Source organism: Hylobates moloch, unplaced genomic scaffold (assembly GCF_009828535.3).
Source record: "Hylobates moloch isolate HMO894 unplaced genomic scaffold, HMol_V3 SCAFFOLD_44, whole genome shotgun sequence".
Lineage (NCBI taxonomy): Eukaryota > Metazoa > Chordata > Mammalia > Primates > Hylobatidae > Hylobates > Hylobates moloch.
In genome coordinates this window covers 899,768-921,983 of record NW_026652319.1, presented here as the reverse complement: position 1 = coordinate 921,983, position 22,216 = coordinate 899,768, and the positions used below count along the sequence as shown (strand labels likewise).

Genomic DNA, 22,216 nt, shown 5'->3' with positions numbered 1-22,216 from the left:
CCCTTCTCTCTACAGAAAAAATTAATTAATTTAAATAAAATAAAACACATTCCTTTAGTGCCTAATGTAAAGGAAAAGAAATAGTTTGGTAGGTCACCAAGTAAGAATAAGTAAATCACTTGTGTATTCCAACAGCCAAAAGTTGTGTCCGACCCTACATTTGCCTTTCAGGTAAACAGTTTGGTTATGCAATTCAAAACACAAACCCACTGCCATTGTTTTTGGAGTAGGAGAGGAAAATAATCTGAGAAGGCTCTGCTTGAAACTTTTTAATTAATAACAAATGTTAAGCTCTACGAACTTTAAAAGAAAAAGACAATCTATGATTTTTCAATTAAAGAATACATTTCTGAACAAATGGATTTGCCATAGGATTTTTTTTCAGTGTACTACGTTCACGTAAACATACATCAGCCATCAAGGATAACCACGTTTCGTAAAGGGAGGCACAGCCACATGCTGAATGTGATTCCAATACAACCTAGCCTTTAAAAAAGAGGCCGGGCGTGGTGGCTCACGCTTGTAATCCAAGCACTTTGGGAGGCCGAGGCGGGCGGATCACGAGGTCAGGAGATCGAGACCACAGTGAAACCCCGTCTCCACTAAAAATACAAAAAAAAAATTAGCCGGGCGTGGTGGTGGGCGCCTGTAGTCCCAGCTACTCAGAGAGGCTGAGGCAGGAGAATGGCGTGAACCCCGGTGGCAGAGCTTGCAGTGAGCCGAGATTGCGCCACTGCACTCCAGCCTGGGGGACAGAGCGAGACTCCGTCTCAAAAAAAAAAGAGAAGCAGATGTCTCAAATTATGGTGATAGGTCTGCTGAGAAAAAACTAGAAATTATATAAACAATGTATATTATTTAAGGCAACTTTTTTTGCAAGCTAGATAGAAAAGCAGGTGTGTGGTAGGTGTAAAAGGTAACGACACAGCATGCTTAAATATAACCCTTGCAGAATCTCCAAACAACTGACTTCCTTGCTTCCACACAGTCAAACCTGCAACACTGAACACCCCATTCACCTCTAACTGTGCCAATCTGCTGACTGTCTGGAATAAACATATTTCTTTAGAAACCTGTGAAATACACTTAAATTGAATTAAGGTTACCTTCTAAACAGTATGGTTCTTGTTAAACTTTGGAACCTAAAAGAAAAATGGACTTAGATTTTTTTTGACTGCAGTCACTTGAAAACTATTTTCCTTAAGTAATTTATTTTCCTGTGGACTTTTATCTCCTCAAGGTCAGGGAGCATTTCTCCTGCTTCTCCTGTTTTCCTCTTTCCACAGACGCTGGGTTAGTGCGGAGGCACAGGCTAAGGTCAAATTGCCTTCAGCAAGTGCATTTACTGCACTGGAGCACTTACCTCCTTAGGTTAAGATTGGCTGCCCAGCTGCCCTTCTGGAGCTAAGGTTAATGCATTTTTGCATGTCTACTTAAAACAATACCTAGCCCTGAGCCAGTGCTCAACAAACATTTGCTAAATGGAGATAGAACATGATGACTTGTTTTTTGAAACTAAACGTAAATGGCTCTTAAGGAGATACTCATGAAACATGCCTTAATGTTGATTTAATTTATGTATTTCTACAAAATTAAAGCATCCAGATAGGAAAAAGCAGGAATATCTGATTTGGTTTGCAGTCACATGAAAGACCAAAGCAGGAAGATCACCAAGCACCATTTTGTCCTTGGACAGATGAGGAAACTGAGGCTCAGAGAGGCTAAGGGATATCACAGGGTCATTCGGGACAGCCCAAATCAGTACCCTGAATCCCAAACCCTGTACCTCACCTCCTCTGAATGCCAGACTGGTCCATCCAGCTGCCAAGAGCTCCATGTAGTGACTGAGGTGATGCTTAGACTCAACTTGGCTCCCCGACCACCTCTGGTTGGCTCTCCCCCTGACTGCCCCATTTAGTAACAGTCACTTCACTTCTCAGGGCAAAAATCTAGGAGTCATTCTTGTTTACTGTAATCTCCACACCCTATATCCAGCACACCAGCAAGTCCATGTATTACTATTTACACAACTTGTCCCAAATGTGTACACCTCTCACTAACTTTGTCTGAGCTGGATGGGCTGCGGTGGCTGTGCCTGCCTTCACTCTTGTGCCTTCAGGTCCCTCTCAGCAGGTGGAGCCATCGGTTCAAAATGGAAATCTGATCATATTATTTCCTTTGCTTAATCTCCTCCTCACTCGACCCTCCCCCCCTCCACCAATGTCTTTAAATCTCACACAGAATCCAAAGTTCATACCATGGATTACAAGACTTTATGTGATTGAGATTTTTAAAGTGAGTGGATAGTATCCTTTACGGGGACAATTTCCTTTCACTCCACTTCAAAGTCAGAGGAGGGATCACTGGCCTCAAATACTTGAATTTCTTGCCAAATATCAAGAAAGACTGCTTTTCAGAGAAAATTAAAGAGGTGGGAATGACCAAATACCATGAGACTGACCTTAGTATCAAGTCCATATCATTAGTTCCAGGTACACATTATGACCTTGAACAAGGAACCTGTGCCAATAGATGCTCTCAATATGCACTGTTAGTGCTCCTTGGGATGAAGACTGTGTCTGTGCATCTTTAAACCCCGAGAGCCTGGCACAGTCTCAGGATGAAATTGGAACCCAATACATGCTCATGGGATGGAATAATAAATGACAAAAGTCACACCTGTCTGTGACATGTCTGATCACACAGTGCTGTAACAGTGCCAAGTTATTTGTAGCCTCTTCTGCTAGTTACTCTCAGCCCACACTGAGCTGTTTAGAAAAGAATGGGGAGAGAGGGCCATTGTCAGAAAACAAGATACTTATTTCCTCTGCCAGGCATAGGCCAGAACTGTCATTAAATGCCCCTTTCCAAAACAGGCGGTCTAGTGAAAATTTTTGGCATTTGGTCTTTTGCTGTCTTCCCCCTGAAACTTTCCAGATGTGAACACCATGGTATAATTTCACATTCTGGTTCTGTGGACTATGTTACACAGCTCTCCCAGGAGCAGCAATTCTGAAGGTGTCAGTATTGTTAGACCCACTGCAGACTAGAGAATTGAGTCTCAACAAAAGGTCAAAGAACCCAAGTGGGGTCCCTAGCATGCTAGGGTGCAGATTTCCGACCTTTCAAACCTTGTGATACCCTGTTATTTGTTTACTTAGCATTCTTGTCCTTTCCTTACCTCCTCCCTGCATACAACTGTCCCCAAAAGTGGCTCGTATCATGATACTTTTTCATGTTAATTTAATTTCACACTGTTTCTTGAGATAGCTGGTGATACCCTGTGCCTGAGCATCAAGGAAGGTTTATAAGAGCAGGCATTAGACCTCATAACATCTGTCTGCCCTAATCTCTTCATCAAAGCTTTTAGCAAGCTGCCATCACAGACAATCCTTTCTCAATGGATGGAAAATATTTCTGGAACAATATTCAAGCACTCCATTTTCCTGTCAGAAAAGTAATTGTGGCTGGCTGATAAACCAGTAAGAAAAATCAAATTTAAATGAACCAAATTTAAATTTATAAGAGTCTCATTTAACATGCAGTTAATTTTATGCCTATAATAAAGAGAGTAAAGCCTCTGGTCTCCCTGAGGAATTAAAGAGGCTGATGAGAGAATGCTAAATGCTGTGCCCCATGGAAATGGGGTAACATGATTCTCGAACACTGTCATCCTTTTGGTTGCATAATATTATATACAATACATTCTATTTCAGGGAAGTATTAATTTTGCTAAAATTAATTTTTTCCTGAGTATTCATAGAAATGTGACCAAATGGTTAGGGCTGAAACATAGGCGATTGGTTCCTGACTCCCTTTTTAAGTTCTTATTCTCTCCTTCATATTACGTCTTCAGTCTCTATAGCGTCTAGTGTTTTTGTTTCTTCCCTCCAAAATAGAGAATAATAGAAATGGTAGAGCTCAGCTATATTTTATGTTCCTTAAACTGTGTTCCAATTAGTAAAGTGTTGAGCACAGGCTTCATTTGCTAACCCTTTTATATTACTATTAAAACCAACGTTTACATTAAGATGGGGTTGGCGCAGTCATTTATTTCTGATTTAAACCATTTTAATCATTTTAATGAGTTTTATGTGTAATAAATGTACCTGTAGCTCACTATAAGCCTATTAAGTGATCCAAAACATAAACATTAATTTGCATTATTCAAGAAGAAAAACACTAACTGTTGGAAAGAAGCTGCTTTTTAGTCTAAATTTTGCTTCTGGATATTGCCACATACAAGTCACTGTGAAGGTCGTTCCTAAGTGTATATTTTCCTGTGACAGTGATAATATTCCTGAAAAAGCTCTAAGACTTTTTTTGTTGGGGGGAGTCAGCCTTTGATATATTTTTAAAACGTTCTAGAGTCAATTAACAATCATTGTATTCAACGCATTTTTGAAACTATTCCAATTCTATTTTTTTAAAGTAAATCCTTGAAAGAAACCAAACTTCAACTCTTTGAATAGTGCTCATATTTAGATTTTGGGGTTTGTTTCCTGCTTCTGCTCCCAGGATTGAAGGGCTCCCTCCAGAGGCTGCAGCTCGAGTATGTGGATGTGCTCTTTGCAAATCGACCAGACAGTAACACTCCCATGGAAGGTAAGTCAAGAAATTGAATAAAATACTCGAGAATTCTTGATTCAGCTGGAGGGCCTATTCTGCTCACAGTAGGAAATGAATTGTATTCAGACTGATCGAACTGAATGTGAAAAATAAAAATGTTTCTGACCGATGCCTTTTGGCCTCTGCGTTTACCCCCAAAACCAATGCTCTGCGTGCTGCATCTTCTTTTTTTAAAGCAGTTGAAGGCATTGGGCTCGTGGCTCCCACTAGTTACAGTGCTCACCTTTTCCAGGTTCATTTCACTTTTGTGACTTCATCAACTAAAACAATAAAGTTAATTGGAAAGGGGCTTTATAACTCAGCCATCATCATTTCACAGTAAATCCTTTGAGGGTCTTCCTATTTTATAATGGCTCTAAGTCTGATTAGTTTCCAGTCTGTGGTAGCAATGCTCAGTGGTGCCACCAGCAGGGATTCCACAGGAGCGACTGCTTCAAAATAAGATTTCACTGCAGTTTGATTGTTGATTCTCAAGGAGCTGCAACATTTTATCCCCTTTCTGTTATAACTGTTTGAGGACCACAGTTTAAGCTTCTCCCTGTGGAAGCTTTCAGAATGTTTCTAAAACCAGATTTTCTTCAATTTACATTTATTTATGGAACTTGCTAGGATGTTTGAGACAGAAGATAGTTTGAGAGGCTGAGGATGAATCAAAAAGAATGTTCCAGTTAACTGAAGTTTAAAATCATATAGATTATCACTTACCTGAGGTGACTGAGAATGAAGATATTTGAGAAAAAGAGCAAAAATGAATATTCTGGTTATTTGAACAATATGATATGGATTACCACTTTTAAAATAATTAGAATAGTTTGATTCACATGAGATTACACTGAAGGTAACTTTGTCCTTGATGATTCAAAAGGCAGGGTCTTGTAATAAATCAGGTTCTGTAAAGAGTGGTTCTTGTTATAGGGTTATAGAAGGGTTATAGTAATGGAAAAGTATAAATGATTGACATATTATAAATTTTTCTAGGTTGTATTTCTGATCATAAAAAAGTTATGGAAATTATTTTCCTTGCCATTTATCTCATTCTCAACTACAGAGAAATGTAAAATATATATATTCTTATATCTAACTTTCTCCTACAGTTTTCTTCTTTCTTGAATCTGGGTAAAATTAGGAGTTTATTATAAAACAGTATCAGTGTTGGAAATTTTCCGTGGAAATGACATAAAACTGCATATTTTTTGTCACAGCAAAGATGAGGTGTTCAATAAAGCAAATCATAAGCATTTTATTAGTATAAGAAGTATTTATTGCAAGGGTAATATGATGTCATACAACTCTTTTTTATTTTTTATTTATTTTTTATCTTCTTTTTCCATAAGTTATTGGGGTACAGGTGGTGGTTGGTTACATGAGTAAGTGCTTTAGTGGTGATTTGTAAGATTTTGGTGCACTTATCACTCGAGCAGAATACAGTGCACCATATTTGTAGTCTTATCCCTCACCCCTCTCCCACTCTTCCCCCCAAGTCCCCAGAGTCCACTGTAGCATGCTTTTATGCCTTCGCGTCCTCATAGCTTAGTTCTCACATATCAGTGAGAACATACAATGTTTGGTTTTCCATTCCTGGGTTACTTCACTTAGAATAATAGTCTCCAGTCTCATCCAGGTCACTGCAAATGCTGTTAATTCATACTTTTTTATGGCTGAGTAGTATTCCATCACACATACATATATATATATATATATATGTGTGTGTGTGTATATATATGTATATATGTACATATATGTGTGTGTGTATGTTGTTTGGTAGTAGCAAAAATGTATATATATACACACACACACACACACACACATATATATATATATATCTCTCTCACAGTTTCTTTATCCACTCGTTGATTGATGGGTATTTGGGTTGGTTCCATGATTTTGCATTTGTGAATTGTGCTGCTGTAAACACACGTGTTCTTTAAGGAATAGTCACACTGTTTTCCGTAGTGGCTGTACTAGTTTACATTCCCACCAGCAGTGTAGAAATGTTCCAGTCAATTCTTAATGACACGTTAAAACAGAGCACTAAAGTTATTTAGTCTGCAAAAGTGTCAAGTAAAATGCCATTTAGTGGGGTCTATGAAAGACTGGAATTGCTTCACATTTTAAGTGCCTAGCGACTGTTTTCCTCTTTTAGACAGTGTTCTTTGCAGTTATACCATGTACAGGATAGCAGAACATCTGAGATTTTTAAGGATTTTGTTCCCATCTTACCCCTACCTTTAATTTTAGGAATATATTGTAGGAGTCTCTCAAACAGAAAACATAATTTGAGTTATATTTATAGAAGAAGGAGGAAGTCCTCAATTAGGAGCCAAACTATGTGATACCAACAAGATAATGATGTCTCTTGTATCAATATTTATTACATGTTGAAATGTATTAAAATAAATCTTCAAAGTGTTTTAAAAAATAATTGCTGCTGCCTGGTGGAGTTCGTAACTGCAGCATTGTTTAGCCTTTGTAGGAATCAGAAAATTTACATTTTGCCTGAGTAGTTTCTTATATACAATTCCACAAAGCGGAATGGGAAGCTATTTTATCCTGAGTCATTTTCCAAGTTCAGAAGCATAATGAAGGGTGTCAAACAATGGAGATTCGCCACTTGTTGATAAGGTCAAGGCACATGGCATTTTGTAGCACAGCAGCAGTCAACCACCTCATGCTGGAATGTAGCCTGCTCCCCCTTACCAGGAAGGGGAGACTCACCCCAACAGGCCAATCAAGCTCTGAGGCTTATTCTTCTGGGAGGACCAGAATGTCCCTTCTAGCAGGGACATTCCACAGGCAGCTCCCCATGCAGGACTTGTTCCAGATTGAAATAGCTTCCACGTGAGTTTTCCCTAGCTTTCAGAAAATGTTTATCCTCAAACTTAGTACACTCATTTGTTCCAAGGTGGGCCCACTGGAACAACCAGAGTTTGATGTAAGTCTCTGGAAACACATCTATACATATAGTCTTTTCTACTTTACTGTACCAGGGGAAAGTACTGATCTGGGAAATAAAGAAGAAATAGGAAATAAAGAGATAGGACTGTCAGGTGGACTTGGGTACATTTGGCACCCTAAAGATGGGGGGAAAATAAGGTGCCTGTGTTAGTTCTGGATTCCATGTTGTTGAGAGTCACCTTTGCAACAATTTTGTAAATCATACAGTGTGTGTATGGGAATAAAGTTGTACATGTACAATGGGGGTATACCTTAGGAAGACTATCAATGTTTCTAAAAACATTACAGAAGGCAAATGTTATTTATAATCAAATTACCCTTGAAAACACTACAGTAACTCTGTTAGTTAATGATATTCTACTGGCTTTAATTAATTACTCAATTTATTTTTCAAATGTGGTGAAAAAATCATCACCAGATAGTTGTCCAACCTTTTCTTTTTGATAGTGGCAGAAAAATCCTTAATATCAAATGATATTACTTTTTTTCTTGTTTCAGCAACTCACGTTGGCTATTTTAGGTTCACTTGCATCCATTTCTGTTTAAGTGACACAACAGTGGTTGCCAAGTATATATTGTTGAGTATTTATATATTAAATCTACATTTATTAATACTATAGACCCTTAGCATTTGTAAATCATTTTTATTGATTTCAACTATTATTTGCCAACCCCATGGAGTCACAACACACACTGACATAATTCTGCTGAGGCACCTCTTTTAAACACAGGGGACATAGCACTTTCAAATGAGTTCAGCCCAACTCAGTGCTTGCTCTTATTTGTCACTGATTACCAGGTAGCGTGGAGTTCAAGAACTTGGGGACACTGAGAGTCTCCAGTCATAAACTATGCAAATGTCAAGGGTCATGTGTGTGCCCACAATGAGCATTGCTAAGATACATTTTAAACAACTTCCATTTAAATATTATTAAAATGCCAATTGCATTTGTGTGGTTTCTACCATGAAATGATGTTAATCGGGAACGTTTTAAAAATAAACCAAGATGAGCTTCATCCAGTTTCTACATATCGTATAGCAACCATTTGAGCCAGAAGAAGATTAACTGCAGCATCTTTATAATATATTGGCATCATATATCTAATTAGTTTTTTCCTTCCCTTATTTCTTAGAAAATCAATAGACAAAAAGCGAGTCCTCTCAAAAGAATGGCTGTAAATTCCAAAGGTGCAATCAGGGGTGAGACACTTCATTTGCAGTCTGCAACCCCATGGAATACAGTTAGACATTTTCAGGCTATAGGAAGATGTTCCTGACAACAGAGGGGAGCTTGTGTACTTTTTCCTTTGTCCCTCTTGTTTATTTTTTCTGGTTCACCTAGTAGTAAGTCATTTTTCTTTCACAGCATCTGCCATACCATCTGTCTCTGCTACAATATCTGGCAACGATGGCATGTTTTCCAGTCCTAGAAAAAAATCAGCCCCACATCCCATTTCTTCCTTCTTATGGGTCTGTGTTCCTCCCAGTAGAGTCACTGACAGTTCTTTATGCTCTATGAAGCTCATATCCCTAATTCTCTCACTTCCACAAATCCCTAACTTGTATTTCAAAATCTTCTCTCGAGCTCATTAGACAAGAAAAAGTTCAGGCAATAGAGCCAGTCTGGACATGGATAGACACAGAGCATTTATGTGTCCAAGGAGCTGTATGAAGAGTTTTTTTTGTTTGTTTGCTTGTTTGATTTTCTGTCATTCCCAAACACCTGGCTAATATCTCTATCTATACTCTTCTTACTGCTCCAGGAAGAAGAGATTGAGCCTAACTGTGGTCATGAAAGGAGGGTATAAGCCTGTACCACTTGCAGACAATAGCAAAAAGAGGGGACACATTAACTTTTCGATCTGAGAATATGATTTTTAAATTAAATTAAATTTTAGTTAGTTTTTTATTTTAAAAACACTTGGATTTGAGTCCTTACTTTTCATATAGAGCTTGTTGCCAAAACTGATTATTCTTACAGAATTCCTGAGTCATTAAATATTATTTCCATGCTGATTACAGTTCCAGTTATTTATTTTTTCCTGCCAGCAGATCAGTGCAGACATAAAGCAGCCCAGATGTCTTAATTTCAAATAAGAGAAGCAAGACCAAAGTTAGCTTCACTTATTCCCATAGTATCATCTTGTCAAATAACGCATTCCCTAAGTATTTACTTCTTTCTGAGCCATCTTTTTTAGTGTCGCCATGTGAAAGCAGGCATCTATGGATATTCAGGGATTCAGGATATCCAATGACAACTCAGAAAATGCCAGAAAGCAAAAAACATTGCAGTATCCCAAATTTTCTGCATTTTGGCAATTCCAAAATACTGGACCTAGATATTTAACTTCCAAAATAAAAAGTTTTCAAAACAAAAATTAACCACCTAAAACCTAGAAACATCATTTAACCACAATAGATCAGCCCTTCCACCTCTATCTTTTATTATCTTCCCTGAAAGTTACCTTCAAGCCATCCAAAAAAAACATAATAGAGAAGTAAGAAATCTTCCGCAAATATTATCACAGAGCTGTCCAATAGAAATACATGCAAGCCACATATATATAATTTAAATTTTCTATTAGCTACATTAAAAAAGTAAAAAGGAGGGGAACAACACATACCGTGGCCTGTCGGGGGGCGGGGGGCAAGGGGAGAGAGAGCATTAGGATAAATACCTAATGCATGTAGGGCATAAAGCCTAGATGATGGGTTGATGGGTGCAGCCAACCACCATGGCACATGTATACCTATGTAACAAACCTGCCCGTCCTGCACATGTATTTCTGAAAAAAAAAAAGTAAAAAGAAACAGGTGAGGTTATTTATTATATTTTATTTAATGTGATATATCAAAACTTATCACTTCAACACAATCCATTAGTATCCAAAAGTTACTAATGGCATATATTACATTCTTTTTTTTCCCTACTAAGTCCTTGAAATCAGTTGTGTACACCCTAATTTGGAGCAACACATTTCAACTGCTCAGTAGACAACTTTAATTAGAATCAGCCACATTTCAAGTGCTCAATAGCCACATGTGGCTGGTAGCTACTGTACTTGACCACAAAGGCTTATAAACTGTATTCCCAGTCTAACAGAGCCGCAGGCACATAGTAGGTGCTCAATAAATATTTACTGAATAGCTAGATGAATGACTGAACAAGTGTTTGAATGAATAAAGCTCCAAAGTTCAATAGCTCCAACTTCATTTTCCTCTACTTGAAAACCTATCTTGGTTTCCTAACCTCTATAAACATTCTAGTACCTGGTTCAACATATTTCAAGGAGATGTTGACAGGTTGTTGCCAAACAGCCCCAGGACACTTACATGCTACTTCTCATCTGCAATCACAGTAGCATCCAGATGCACTGCATCTCTCTTTAGAAATCTGATTAATATCTAAATGAGCAGAAATGAATAAGGGGACAATTCTTTGGCAATACAGTTGCCCCCTGAGTATTACTGTATCAATTAAGATTATTTAATGCATTTCATTTATTACCCTGGCCAGGACATTCCCAAGACCTCTGGTGCACATCAGATCAATTTAACCCCCTGGCTTGAAAGCCTGGGACAGTTAAGCTTTTAAGAAATTAATTTGGAGAAAATGATTTTCATAACCAAGAAGATGAGCCAAACCCAGCCAAGCTTGTGGCAAAAAAAAAAAAGTGTTTCAATTTTAAAAAGCAGTTTTGTTTCCATTTTAACTGCAAATTCACCAAAAATTTTCCTGATACTTTAGGCCTATTTAGCTGATGTTTTATCCTGTACAGACCAAAAAAATTGTGTCATAAAAAGAAAAATTTATTTCATCCATCCTAAGAAATGACAATGGGGGACAGTTGGGTTCACTTCAGGTTCTTTCCATCTCAAGTTCATCTGTTTAGAAAATCTCAGGTTTCTGTTCATGGTGGACCTCTTCATTGGAACAATATTTCTGCAGAGTGGACTAGGGCATTAGACAGATACAAGTTCAAATTCTGGCTTTGCTACCTATCAGACTGTACACTTGGGGCAAGCTACTATCCTCAGAGGCTCACTTTCCTCACCTGAAAACAGAGGAAACATAAAGCACCATCTGAATGAGTTAACAATGTGGTTACAGCACCTCACTCACAGCTGGGGCAAACAAACGTAAGCTCCATTTCTAGAATGCCCTAGGCAAGGCATGTAAAACTCTCCTTTCTCTGGATCTCTTCTCAGAGGTAATCATGGGAGAAGTCCAAGGCCCTGAAGTTATAATATGATGAAAATCTAATGGAGATAGCCAAGCTGCAGGGCTGCACAGGATCTGTGGTGAAGTCATGTAAGATTCAAGCCATGGAGTTGGCAGTGTAATTTTCTTATAGCCCTTTTTTTCCTCCTAAAATTTTGCTCTGAAATTCTTTATGCCCTTTAAGCTGATTTAATAATAAATTTTCCAGGGTTAATCTATTCAGCCTGAAAGGTGATCTTGTGCCTGTGACTTTATTTTCAAAGATGTCTCTAGAAAAAAAAACAATAATAGAATTAACTCATTCATTCAGTTGATATTCACTGAATACTTACTATTTAAGCACTGTTTTGGGCACTTGGAGAAGCAGACGTTAATAATCAAACAAAAATCCTATCCTTAGAAAAATCACATTCTTGTTAGGGAGACAGACAAAAAGTTAGTAAGAAAGTTACATTAGATGGTGATAATAGAATGGAGAAACAAATTAATCCTGGGAGGGGGCTAGGAAGTTATGGGGGTAGATTTTAGTTAGGATGACCTAATAGGAGGAAATGGTGGGCAGTGGGGAGGGGGTTTGGAAATAGCTCAGCCTCCTCCAAAATAGAAAGGGTATGGCATTAGGAGTCAGACCTCAATTCAAATCCTCTTTCTGTTACTAGCCAATTGATCTTAGGCAAGTTATTGAACTTCTCTTGTCCCTGGTTTTCTTATCTGTAGAACGTAGGTAATAATATCTGCTCTATAGGGTTATTGTGAGGATTGAGATAATATATACAAAATGCTTAGGATGTTGCCTGGTAACTACTTGAAATTTAGAGCTACCATTTTTGTTATTATTACTGTTTGCATAGTACTGCTGTAATTTTTTGATGCAGGAAATTACCTTGATGCAATTGTAGTCTCCAAGTCTACTGCCAGCTTATCCTAGAGGTCTCAAAGAAGAAAGGCTAACACAACAAATTAAGATGCATGAGTCACATGGTTTATCAAATCAATTAAAACACATTATGAGAAGAAAGAGGGGAAGAGATAGGGACAGTTAAAATAATTACAATAGAATTCACACCGGAGAAAGAACCCAGCTACTTAAATTTTGGGACACACAATGCTCATGTGACCTGTTCTATCTACCACGTTGACCTTCCCCGTGGTGTAATTATATAGGTCAAATCTGAGGTTTCAGCAAGGGGCTCAGCAAGGAAAAGATGCCCGGGTCAGTAGTATACTTGGAAAGACTCAGGGACAAGCCCACCTGGCCATGACCTGTAGCTCATCATTTGGCCTGATGCACAGCTAAGGACTATTTGCATTCCTTGCACAGGGGATTTCTGTGGCTAGAATGGGGGTCACCAATGGGTGGCTGACTGAAGACTTCACTTAAGTTCTCATATTTTATGTATTTATATTTAGTATATTTCAAATGTTTGGTGTCATATGCATATGGATATGTTGTCAATATCACCTCTTTCCATTCCTCCCTCCTATCTGTGTTCAGCATGCACATTCTCTACTTCGTTGATGGCTACTATGACTCAGGGGTTACTAATCCACTTAGTTTTACCATGCTCATCATGTAAATTCTGCCTATGTCTCACAAGCTGCTTGCATCTCCACCCAGTTTCATTTATCCTCTTTCTTTGTTTCACTTTCTTTCTTGAGCAGAGCTGAATAATCTTAAGTCATACAGCAAAGGCATATTACAGAGTTCACCACTCTCAGTCGCTGACATGTTGCCTCAGGTCCGGCAAATCCTCCAGGCCTGTTGAAAAATTTCCAGCATTAACAAGAGGCCCACAAAGTTCTGACTGTGGATCATTCTGATATTTATCTATAAGAACAAAGACCTGGTTAACAAATGATCCTTTCCAACTGGGTTCCATAGAAAGAACAAGAGCTTTAGAGAAATTACCTTTACTAGAACTATTGAGAAGTTAACAATTGCCAAGGCTGCAGAAAATATGTAAAGAGCTGGCTTTAGAGAAAACTATACTCCAGAAAAACAATTGTACTCATCTGGTGTTTTATTTTCTGCTTTCTTTGGAAATCAGTGATTTCCAACCTTATTCCATAAAGTCCTGGTTTGAAGGGAAGATTCTAAAGAAGGATATGCTTATATGCTATGCAGTTTAACTATTTCCTCTATTTTCTCTCCCCCCACCGACCTTTTTTTCTTTCATGACATCTTAACAGTGAAGGCAGAAGAGATTCAATCTGTATCATTAGTAAGTTCAAAAAGGAAAAACAAGGTGGGCCAAATGTTTGGGGGACTATTGTACCTTCTCACAATAAGTCTGTGGACTTCACCAAGCTCCAAAAGGGTGCTTTTTTCTTCTTCTTCTTTTTCCCTTAAGTTGTTTTTAGTTAAGAAAAAAGAGAGAGAGAGAGGGAGAACAGAGAGTGCTTCTGCTCACCCCAGCTGTCAGGTGAAAAACAGAGCTGCTTAGTATTCTGGGGCTGTGGGTTTATGACTCATGTGCACTTCCTTCTGTGAGTTGTCATTTCTCTGAGAGATATTTGGAGTTGTGACAAAATTTAACTCCATATTCTGAGGGGATGTTGACTGGATCTCAGGAGAATTCATTTCTGTAAGTTCCTCGATCTGCTGCAGCAGATCTGCAGTGACATGCAGAGGACTTGGAGACTAACATTACTTAGCAACACACTCTGAGGGTTTACTGGCATGCTGATTGAATGCAGTGAGCAGAGCCACCTGTGTCAGGGTAATCGAAAATTCTCAGACAGCCGGGGATAAACAAATACCCTCGAGTCTCTCTCTTACTTTCTGTACAAAAGGAAGTATTAATAATAACAGAATAAGTGGTTTTGTTAACCCCCCTCCTGAATATTTAATATGTGTCCTGAAAAAATAAGAGGTCTGCAATCAGAAGGTGAGGGCGTTAGTCTTAGGTATATAAACTTGGCTGAGTTGCTTAGATCTTCAACTTCTCAGTTTTTCATTTGTAAAATGGGAAGAATAAAAATATTCTAGCTATTTCCAAGATTGTTGTGAAGACAAAATGAGGTAAGTGGAAACATGTTATAAATTGTAATTGTCCTGCACAAATATTTTGAGGTTGTTGTTGTTACATATGTTTACACTTTTAGGAATATATGAACCTTGGAAGATATGATAATCAAAGTTTCAGCCAGACACCAAGAAACAATTGAAATGAAATTTTAGAGTGAGATGCCAGTTCTCCATTTGTACTTTCAAATGAAGTGTGCAAGAGCTTGTTCCATAGCTCTTTCTTCCCCCAACTGTTTATTTTGAGATACTAAAAACTTATAGAAATGGTAAAAGAATAAACACCGAATACTTTTCACCTACATTTACCAAATTGTGCCACATTTTGCCTTTATTTTTCCCTCTCTTGTTCTCTGTCATTGTGACATTTCACCCATAATATTTTCTCCAGTATCTCCTTAGAACAAGGCATTCTTCTATATGACCATAACACAATCATCATACTCAAGAATATACAAGCCATATTCAAATTGTCTAAAATGTCCTTTATTTTTGAGGGGACATGAATCCTGCGGTACGTTTAATTGTCATGACTGTTAAATTTTTTTATTTTATTCTATTTTAGATTCAAGGGGTACATGTGCAGGTTTGTTACATGGGTATATTACATAACGCTGAGCTTTGGGCTTCTAGTGAACTGATCACCCAAATAGTGAACATTGTACCCAATAGGGAGTTTCTTAACACTCGCCTCCCTACCACCCTCCCCTCTTTTGGAGTCCCCATTGTCTAGTATTTCCATCTTCATGTCCTTGTGTAGCCCTTGTTTAGCTCCCCCTTACAAGTGAGAACATGAGGTATTTGATTTTCTGATTCTGAGTTATTTCACTTAGGATAATGGCCTCCAGCTCCGCCCATGTTGCTGCAAAGGACATGATTTCATTCTTTTTTCTGTCTGCGTACTATTCCATAGTATTATCCACACTGGTTTCTGATGGCCCAGGAGGGTTGCTGCATCCCATTCCTGGTCCTGTTCAGGTTGATCACTTGATTCAAGTGATGTCTGCCAGGTTTCTCCCCTGTGACAGTACCTTTTTAACTTTATAATTAATAAATAACCTAGAATGTGATTATTTGAGACTATGTGAATAGCCTGTCCCCCACAACCTCATTTTAGCATCCACCAAGGATCCCTGCCTGCTCCCGCTTTTATAAGGAGGGCTGTGAGACGGTGCTTTCCTGATTCCATCAGCTCCTCTTTCTTTAGGAGTTGGTTTTCTTCTACAAAGAGAAGCCTTCCCTTCTGCTCTTCCCCTACTCTCTGTTCGGTGACTCTGGAGCTCCTCACTGGCTTCAAAAATATACAAGTTGAGAGGGGGGAGTAAAGGGGATCTAGTGAGAAGGGCATGTATGAAGAAAACTATGCTGTGAGCTCCATCCACCCCAGCATGGGAGAGGGCTGCCTCTTCATTGCCACCCTGGTTGGGATGGGGGTTTCAAGGCCATTCAGATGGTTTAAAACATTACCCCCATGACTGGGGAGTATAGTGGCCTAGGAGCTGATGCGTGCCTGGAAAATCCAGGGATAAAGAGGTGGGCTGACTATCTGTCTTGGTGGCACCACTGGGGGAGTGCTGACTTCCTGGGACTGGTAGGGAAGGTAGTTACGAATGTCTCCTGTGTGGGGTCTTCTTGGGTCCTGCCCTTCAGGGCCTCCTGGAGGATGAAGGCGGAGGACAAGGGTTTGAGGGAGAAATAGAGAAACAGAGAAACCAAACGTACCTGACACTCCTGTAGTCTTCTAGCCTAAACAGGTCCCAGCTTGGGCAGAGGAGAAGAGTTTGAGTTTGAAGTTTTGATTGAGATTGTTGGAGGATGTGCTTATGACTTAAAATGACTTTAGGTCTCTGTATTACCATAGAATGAGCAGAAAAGCTGTGGGACCAGTCTGAGTTTTCATCAAGGCCAAAGGATACTTGCCTATTGAATGTTAAGGACCAGTAGGAGATTTTAAAAAATTAAGCTGAAGGATTACATTATCATTAGTTATGCTTGTTACACATGTTTAAATACCTAAGTTTAAATTTGACTTAAATTACACATGCACATGCCAAAAAAATTTAACTCTTAGTTGCAGAAATAAATTTGTTTACTTTATAAGGAAATACCATTAAGTCCAATATAGCTAGAAGTTTAGGAAAACCTTGTGTGCTTAAGATTCGAGTCTCCATAAGTTACAGAATAAAGCACTTGGCCCCCTGTATAAAATTCATACATTATACAAAGACGTCCCTCATACTCCACCACTACTCCACCCCACATACCCTCCTTGGGAATCTGAAAACTTTTGAGGTGTCACTTTAACTTTGGGAAGTAATTATTTGTTAATGTTCAAATAGTGGAAAATATTATATGCCACAAAAGCCTCAACCTCTGCAGTCTGGAATTTACCCATCATTTCTAAATGTATCCCCATGTTAAGTTTTATGTATTTGTTTTAAATTCAGAAGGGAAAGTGTGTGTTGTGTCTAGCTTCAATGAAGCCAATCATACAAAATTGCTGATAATTAAATAAGATACTTTTAGACTTAAAATTTTGACAATCCAAATATAGTCAGCTCAGAATTTGCTTATTCAAGAAAACCTTTTTTTGTTTGTTTTTAAGGGCCAATGGATGGAACAGTTTGTACAGGGAAGCAGTAGGAAGGGAAAGAAAGCTTAGTGTTACCAATATTCTTCTGTATTAAGGACAAAAAGGACAGAAAGGCATTGTATCATTGCCTTTGAAACTAGAAGCAAGCTTGGTAATTAAACAAACCCAATTACCATTTTAAAATGAATGTTTTTACCTAATGAGATAGGAGATAAACCCATCTGACAAGAGAATTCACGTAAAACTTAACAAAAAGCCGAAAAATGGAGATTAAAAAAACAAAAACAGGAAAAAATGGGTAAGAGGAAAGAATGAAATTTTGTTTCTCTCATCCATTTTCCCTACTCTCTTCCTGAGCAGAGATCAAATGTTGTAAGAGCCTGTCTCAAAAAACCTACATAATGCATTTTAAATGTCACCATATAGTACTCAGATGACCCACAGAAGAACATGACATAGTATAAACACTCAGGTGCAAAACCTGGCCTTGTGCATTTATTCATATCCAACTAATATTTATTGAGTGTCTACTGTATACCACAGCATACATAGGATTTATTAGAGAACAACATAGACAAAGATCCCAACCCCTGTTGGGCACATTCTTTCTGGCAGGAGAGATAAGAAACAATAAAATAACAAAAAGTTAAGTTGTATAGAATATTAGATGCTGATAGGTGCTATGAAAAAAAAAGAAAAACTAAAGCAGGGAAATGAGAATGGGAATGCTTAGGAAATTGGAGTTGGCCATTGAGAAGGTAGGGTTTGAGCAAGGACTTGAAGAAGTCAGGTGAATAGCCGTAAGAGAGATAAGGAGACTGCTTCTGGCTGTAGAAACAGTGCAAAGGCCCTGAGATGGGAGCCTTCTGTCATGTTTGAGGAATGTCAAGGACATTGATGTGGCTGCAGCAGAGTAAGGAAGGGGGAAGGTAGAAGGGGATGAGTTTAGAGAAATAAGAGAGACCAGATCTTTGGGCTCTCTGAATCTTTGACAAAAAAAGTGATGTGACTTGACTTACATTTCAAAAGGATACCCCCCCCTTGGGTTGAGAATATGTTATAGGGGCAACCTTCTCAATGGCCAACTCCAGCTTCCTAAGCATTCCCTCCTTGGATTGAGAACACATCATAGGGGCAAATGTAGGAGCAGGGAGACATGTTAAAAAATGGTTATAGCAATCTAGGTGAGAGAATAGGGCTCAGATAAGGGTACTAGCCATGGAAGTGTAATGTGGTTAAGTTTGGATAAATAATGAAGTTAGAGGCAACAGAAGTTCCTGGTGAATTAGATATGAGTGTGACTGAAAGAAAAGAGTGAAGAATGACTCCAAGGTTTTAGGCCTGAGTCACCAAAAGGATGGAATTGCCATCAATTGATATGGGATTCATAAGCTGATATAGAACCAGCTGTGGGGAAGCTCAGGGGTTTGAGTTTAATCATCTTGAGATTGAAATGTTTATTAGGTGGCCAAGTGAAGATGCTGAGTAGGGAGTTAGATACCAAAGTTGAAACTCCATCTTGGGATGAAGACATAAATTTGGGAGCTGTCTGCATGTGAATGGTATTTCAACCCTTGAGAATTCATGAAATCACACAAGTAGTAGAAGCAGAAAAAAAAAGAAGATATAGAAAGAAAGGACTGAGGACTGAGCTCTGGGACTCTCCAATATTAGGAGATTGAGAGGATGGGGAGAAGCATGTAGTGTTCAAGAAAGAAATAAAGAAATCACATCAAAGAGGAAGAAGGGATCAACTATATCAAATGTTACTGATAGGTCAGGTAAGATGAAGACTGAACATTGTCTGTTGGTGTTAACAATGTGGAAATCTTTAACAACATTGACAAGAGAGTTCTGGTGAAGTAAGGAGGGAGTGGGTGAGTGAAAGCCACTTCGCCTCTGACTCGCAGTTTCCTCATTTGGAAAAAAGTAAAGAAACATCTGGAATTAGCAGGACAAAGTAAAAATGCTTCTACCCTTTCCTTTTAAAAAATAAAAAGCTACCCAATACACAACACAGAGACAAAGAAACAGAAAGAGAAACTTCATTTCTCATGAAAGTGTCAGTAAACTGAAAACCTAGACCAATATGTATGAAAATGGAAAAGGGATGGAGGATTATAAATGACTTGGCAGAACTGAGGAAAGATTTTTTTAAGTGCCTGCAGATGAGTAACAAGTTAATATGTACCACACAACCTCAGGATGGTTCATCTATTAGAGAATCCAATGTCACAGAAGATGGGGGTGAGGCAGGAACTAGGAACAAGGTAGTTCTTTAAAACAGGATGCAGAGCTACTAAAGCTCATGTCCCCAGGTCTGCAGTCAGTGTCATGCCTTTCTCCTCCAATGAAGGAAGAGGAGTTTTATTGACTGGAGACATTGAGTTGACAGGCTCTAAGCTGAGAGATACCAGGCACAGAGCAAGGTGGAGCCAGGCTGCAAATAAAAAGACTATGAGACTTGAGACCCCAGACCCCTTCTCTCACTCATATCCAGGTCACCAGCAGCCAGGTCACACCCTCCCCATGCAGAAGACAGACTATCTCTTAGGAGAAAATTAACTGTCCCAGGAAAAATTCTAACAGATATTGACATTGTTGTAGAAGAAAACCCTATTGGAAAATTACAGCATGAATGGCACTAGTGGACAAGTGCTGTTCAAGCACAACTTTAGTGCTTTATTCTTAAATGTGAACTGAAACCCAAGGGTCATCTGACATTCAGATAAAGTCTCTAACAGGAAAAGAATCTCAAATAAATAGAAAAAAGAAAACAGAGTACTGCAGAGAGATACAGAAATGTTCAAAGAAACTATAATATACTTGGTGATATAAGAGAAGGTACTACATCAATAGAACAGAAACAAGATGGAAAAGAGCAAGAACAATATAGAACTAGAAAAAGATTTTAGATATTTAAAATATAATGGCTAATTTTTAAAAGTCAATTAGAATGCTGGACATTAAAGTTGAGAAAATATTCCAGAAAGTGAGAGAGAAAAAGGAATGGACAATAGGAGAGAAAAGATAAGAAAATTAGGTTCTGTCCACGAGTCCAACATCTTTTCAACTGAAGGATCTCTTGAGAGAGAACAGATAAAATGGAGGAGGGGGTGTTATCGCAAAACAGTACAAGAAAATTTCCAGATCAGAAGAACACAAGTCTCCAGATTGAAAGTGCCCACTCGGTACCCAATACAGTGAATAGAGATTGACGCAAAGCAACATTATCATGAGATTTCACAACTGAAAAGAGAAAGAAAAGCATCCTAATAAATTTCAGAGATTTAATTGAATACACACATGAAGCATCCAGAATAAAGATGAATCCTTCTCAAAAAGGATCCAAAAAAAAAAGATGGAGCCTAGGGATTCTCAACAGCAACGTGGGGAACCAAAACACCATAAAGCAGGCCTTCAAAATTCTAAGCAAAAAGATGATGGGCAAACTACAAACCAAGGGTGAAGAAGTAATGCCATTTTGACTTTCCTGTCTCTCAAACACAATTTCTCCACAAGCTGCTGGAAAATGTGTTCCACCAACACATAAAGATAAAGCCACAAAGTGGAAGCCACGGGATCCAATTCATTAAAGGGAGAAGAATTTTCCAGATAATGGGAAGGAAAACTCCAGGAGGACAGCTATGCAGCAGGCACAGAAAGTGACCAGCAGAGACTGCAGCAGGACAATGGAGGGCTCTAGAAGAAATGTTGCCAGGAAAACAAAAAGGAACTGAGTTTCTTATCAGCTTGACCATGTGGAAAACTGTATTGAGAGATATTTTGCACCAAGTGTGGAAGACTCGGCTGTAGCTCCAAATCAAACTAAATTAATAAAGCAATTGTTTAATGAAAGGTAACATGAAAATATATGGGAGAAAGGAAATACAATCATTATAGACTACTTTGCTCAGCCATGGATATTAAATACTTAGTCATAAAAATGAAAACAATGAATTATACTTACATTTGTGAGATAAACTTAACTTGCTTATGATGTATTATTTTATCATTTTAAATATCATACTATATCTGGTAAGCTAATATTTAGGACTTTTATGCCTAAATTCATAAACAAAATTAGCCTGTAATTTGTTTTCTTATATTGCCTTCATTTGGCTTTGGAGATCTTTTTACTTCTCTTATAGGGCCACAGGACTCTATAAATAATGAATATTTAATACACGCTAGCTATCTAATATTATTCCTTGATGAAAAAATAGGTGATAAAATTAGGAAACAATAAAAAGAACAGAACCAGATAGAGAACTCTTAAGTGTCCTGATTAGCACTGCATAGTATCAGAGAAATTACTCGATTCTGGAATGTAATTTGGCTAAATTTAATTACACCATCCTCTTTTAAAACATCAAGACACAGACAAGAATGTAAGTCATTTGTTTCAGGTCTCATAGCTAATTATTGGAGGAACTAGAACTAGAATCCAATTATCCAGAATTCTGACTCCTAGCCCTAGTGCTCCTATAAAAATATATATTAATAGATACTAACTATGTCACCTCTAATTTGGCTGGTGATAGGTACATTCCATTTCAAAAAATAAAAGTAAATTAAGTGTTTCTTTCTTACCTACAATAAATGCAGGACCATGTTAAGTGCTATAAAGAATAAAAAAGGAGATAAAAGCCTTAACAGATTGGTTACTTCTTTTAATTGCTCATTCTGAAGTACAAGCCCCTCCCCTTGAATCTGGACATGCTCTGTGACAGCTTTAACCAAAACAATAAGACACAAGTGATGTTATATTAGTTCGGGGGCCCAGGCCTA

At 38.2% G+C, this 22,216-nt stretch overlaps 1 protein-coding gene across 3 annotated transcripts in view; it reads left to right on the top strand.

The window, feature by feature from the left end:
- The window catches only part of LOC116463610 (voltage-gated potassium channel subunit beta-1), a 494,700-nt gene that overhangs the window by 427,643 nt on the left and 44,841 nt on the right, over positions 1-22,216 (top strand). For all 3 annotated transcript variants that reach the window (XM_058434760.1, XM_032146791.2, XM_032146794.2), the window contains exon 8: positions 4,519-4,605. In XM_058434760.1, the coding sequence (XP_058290743.1) occupies positions 4,519-4,605 (87 nt within the window). The remainder of the gene's footprint in view (positions 1-4,518; positions 4,606-22,216) is intronic.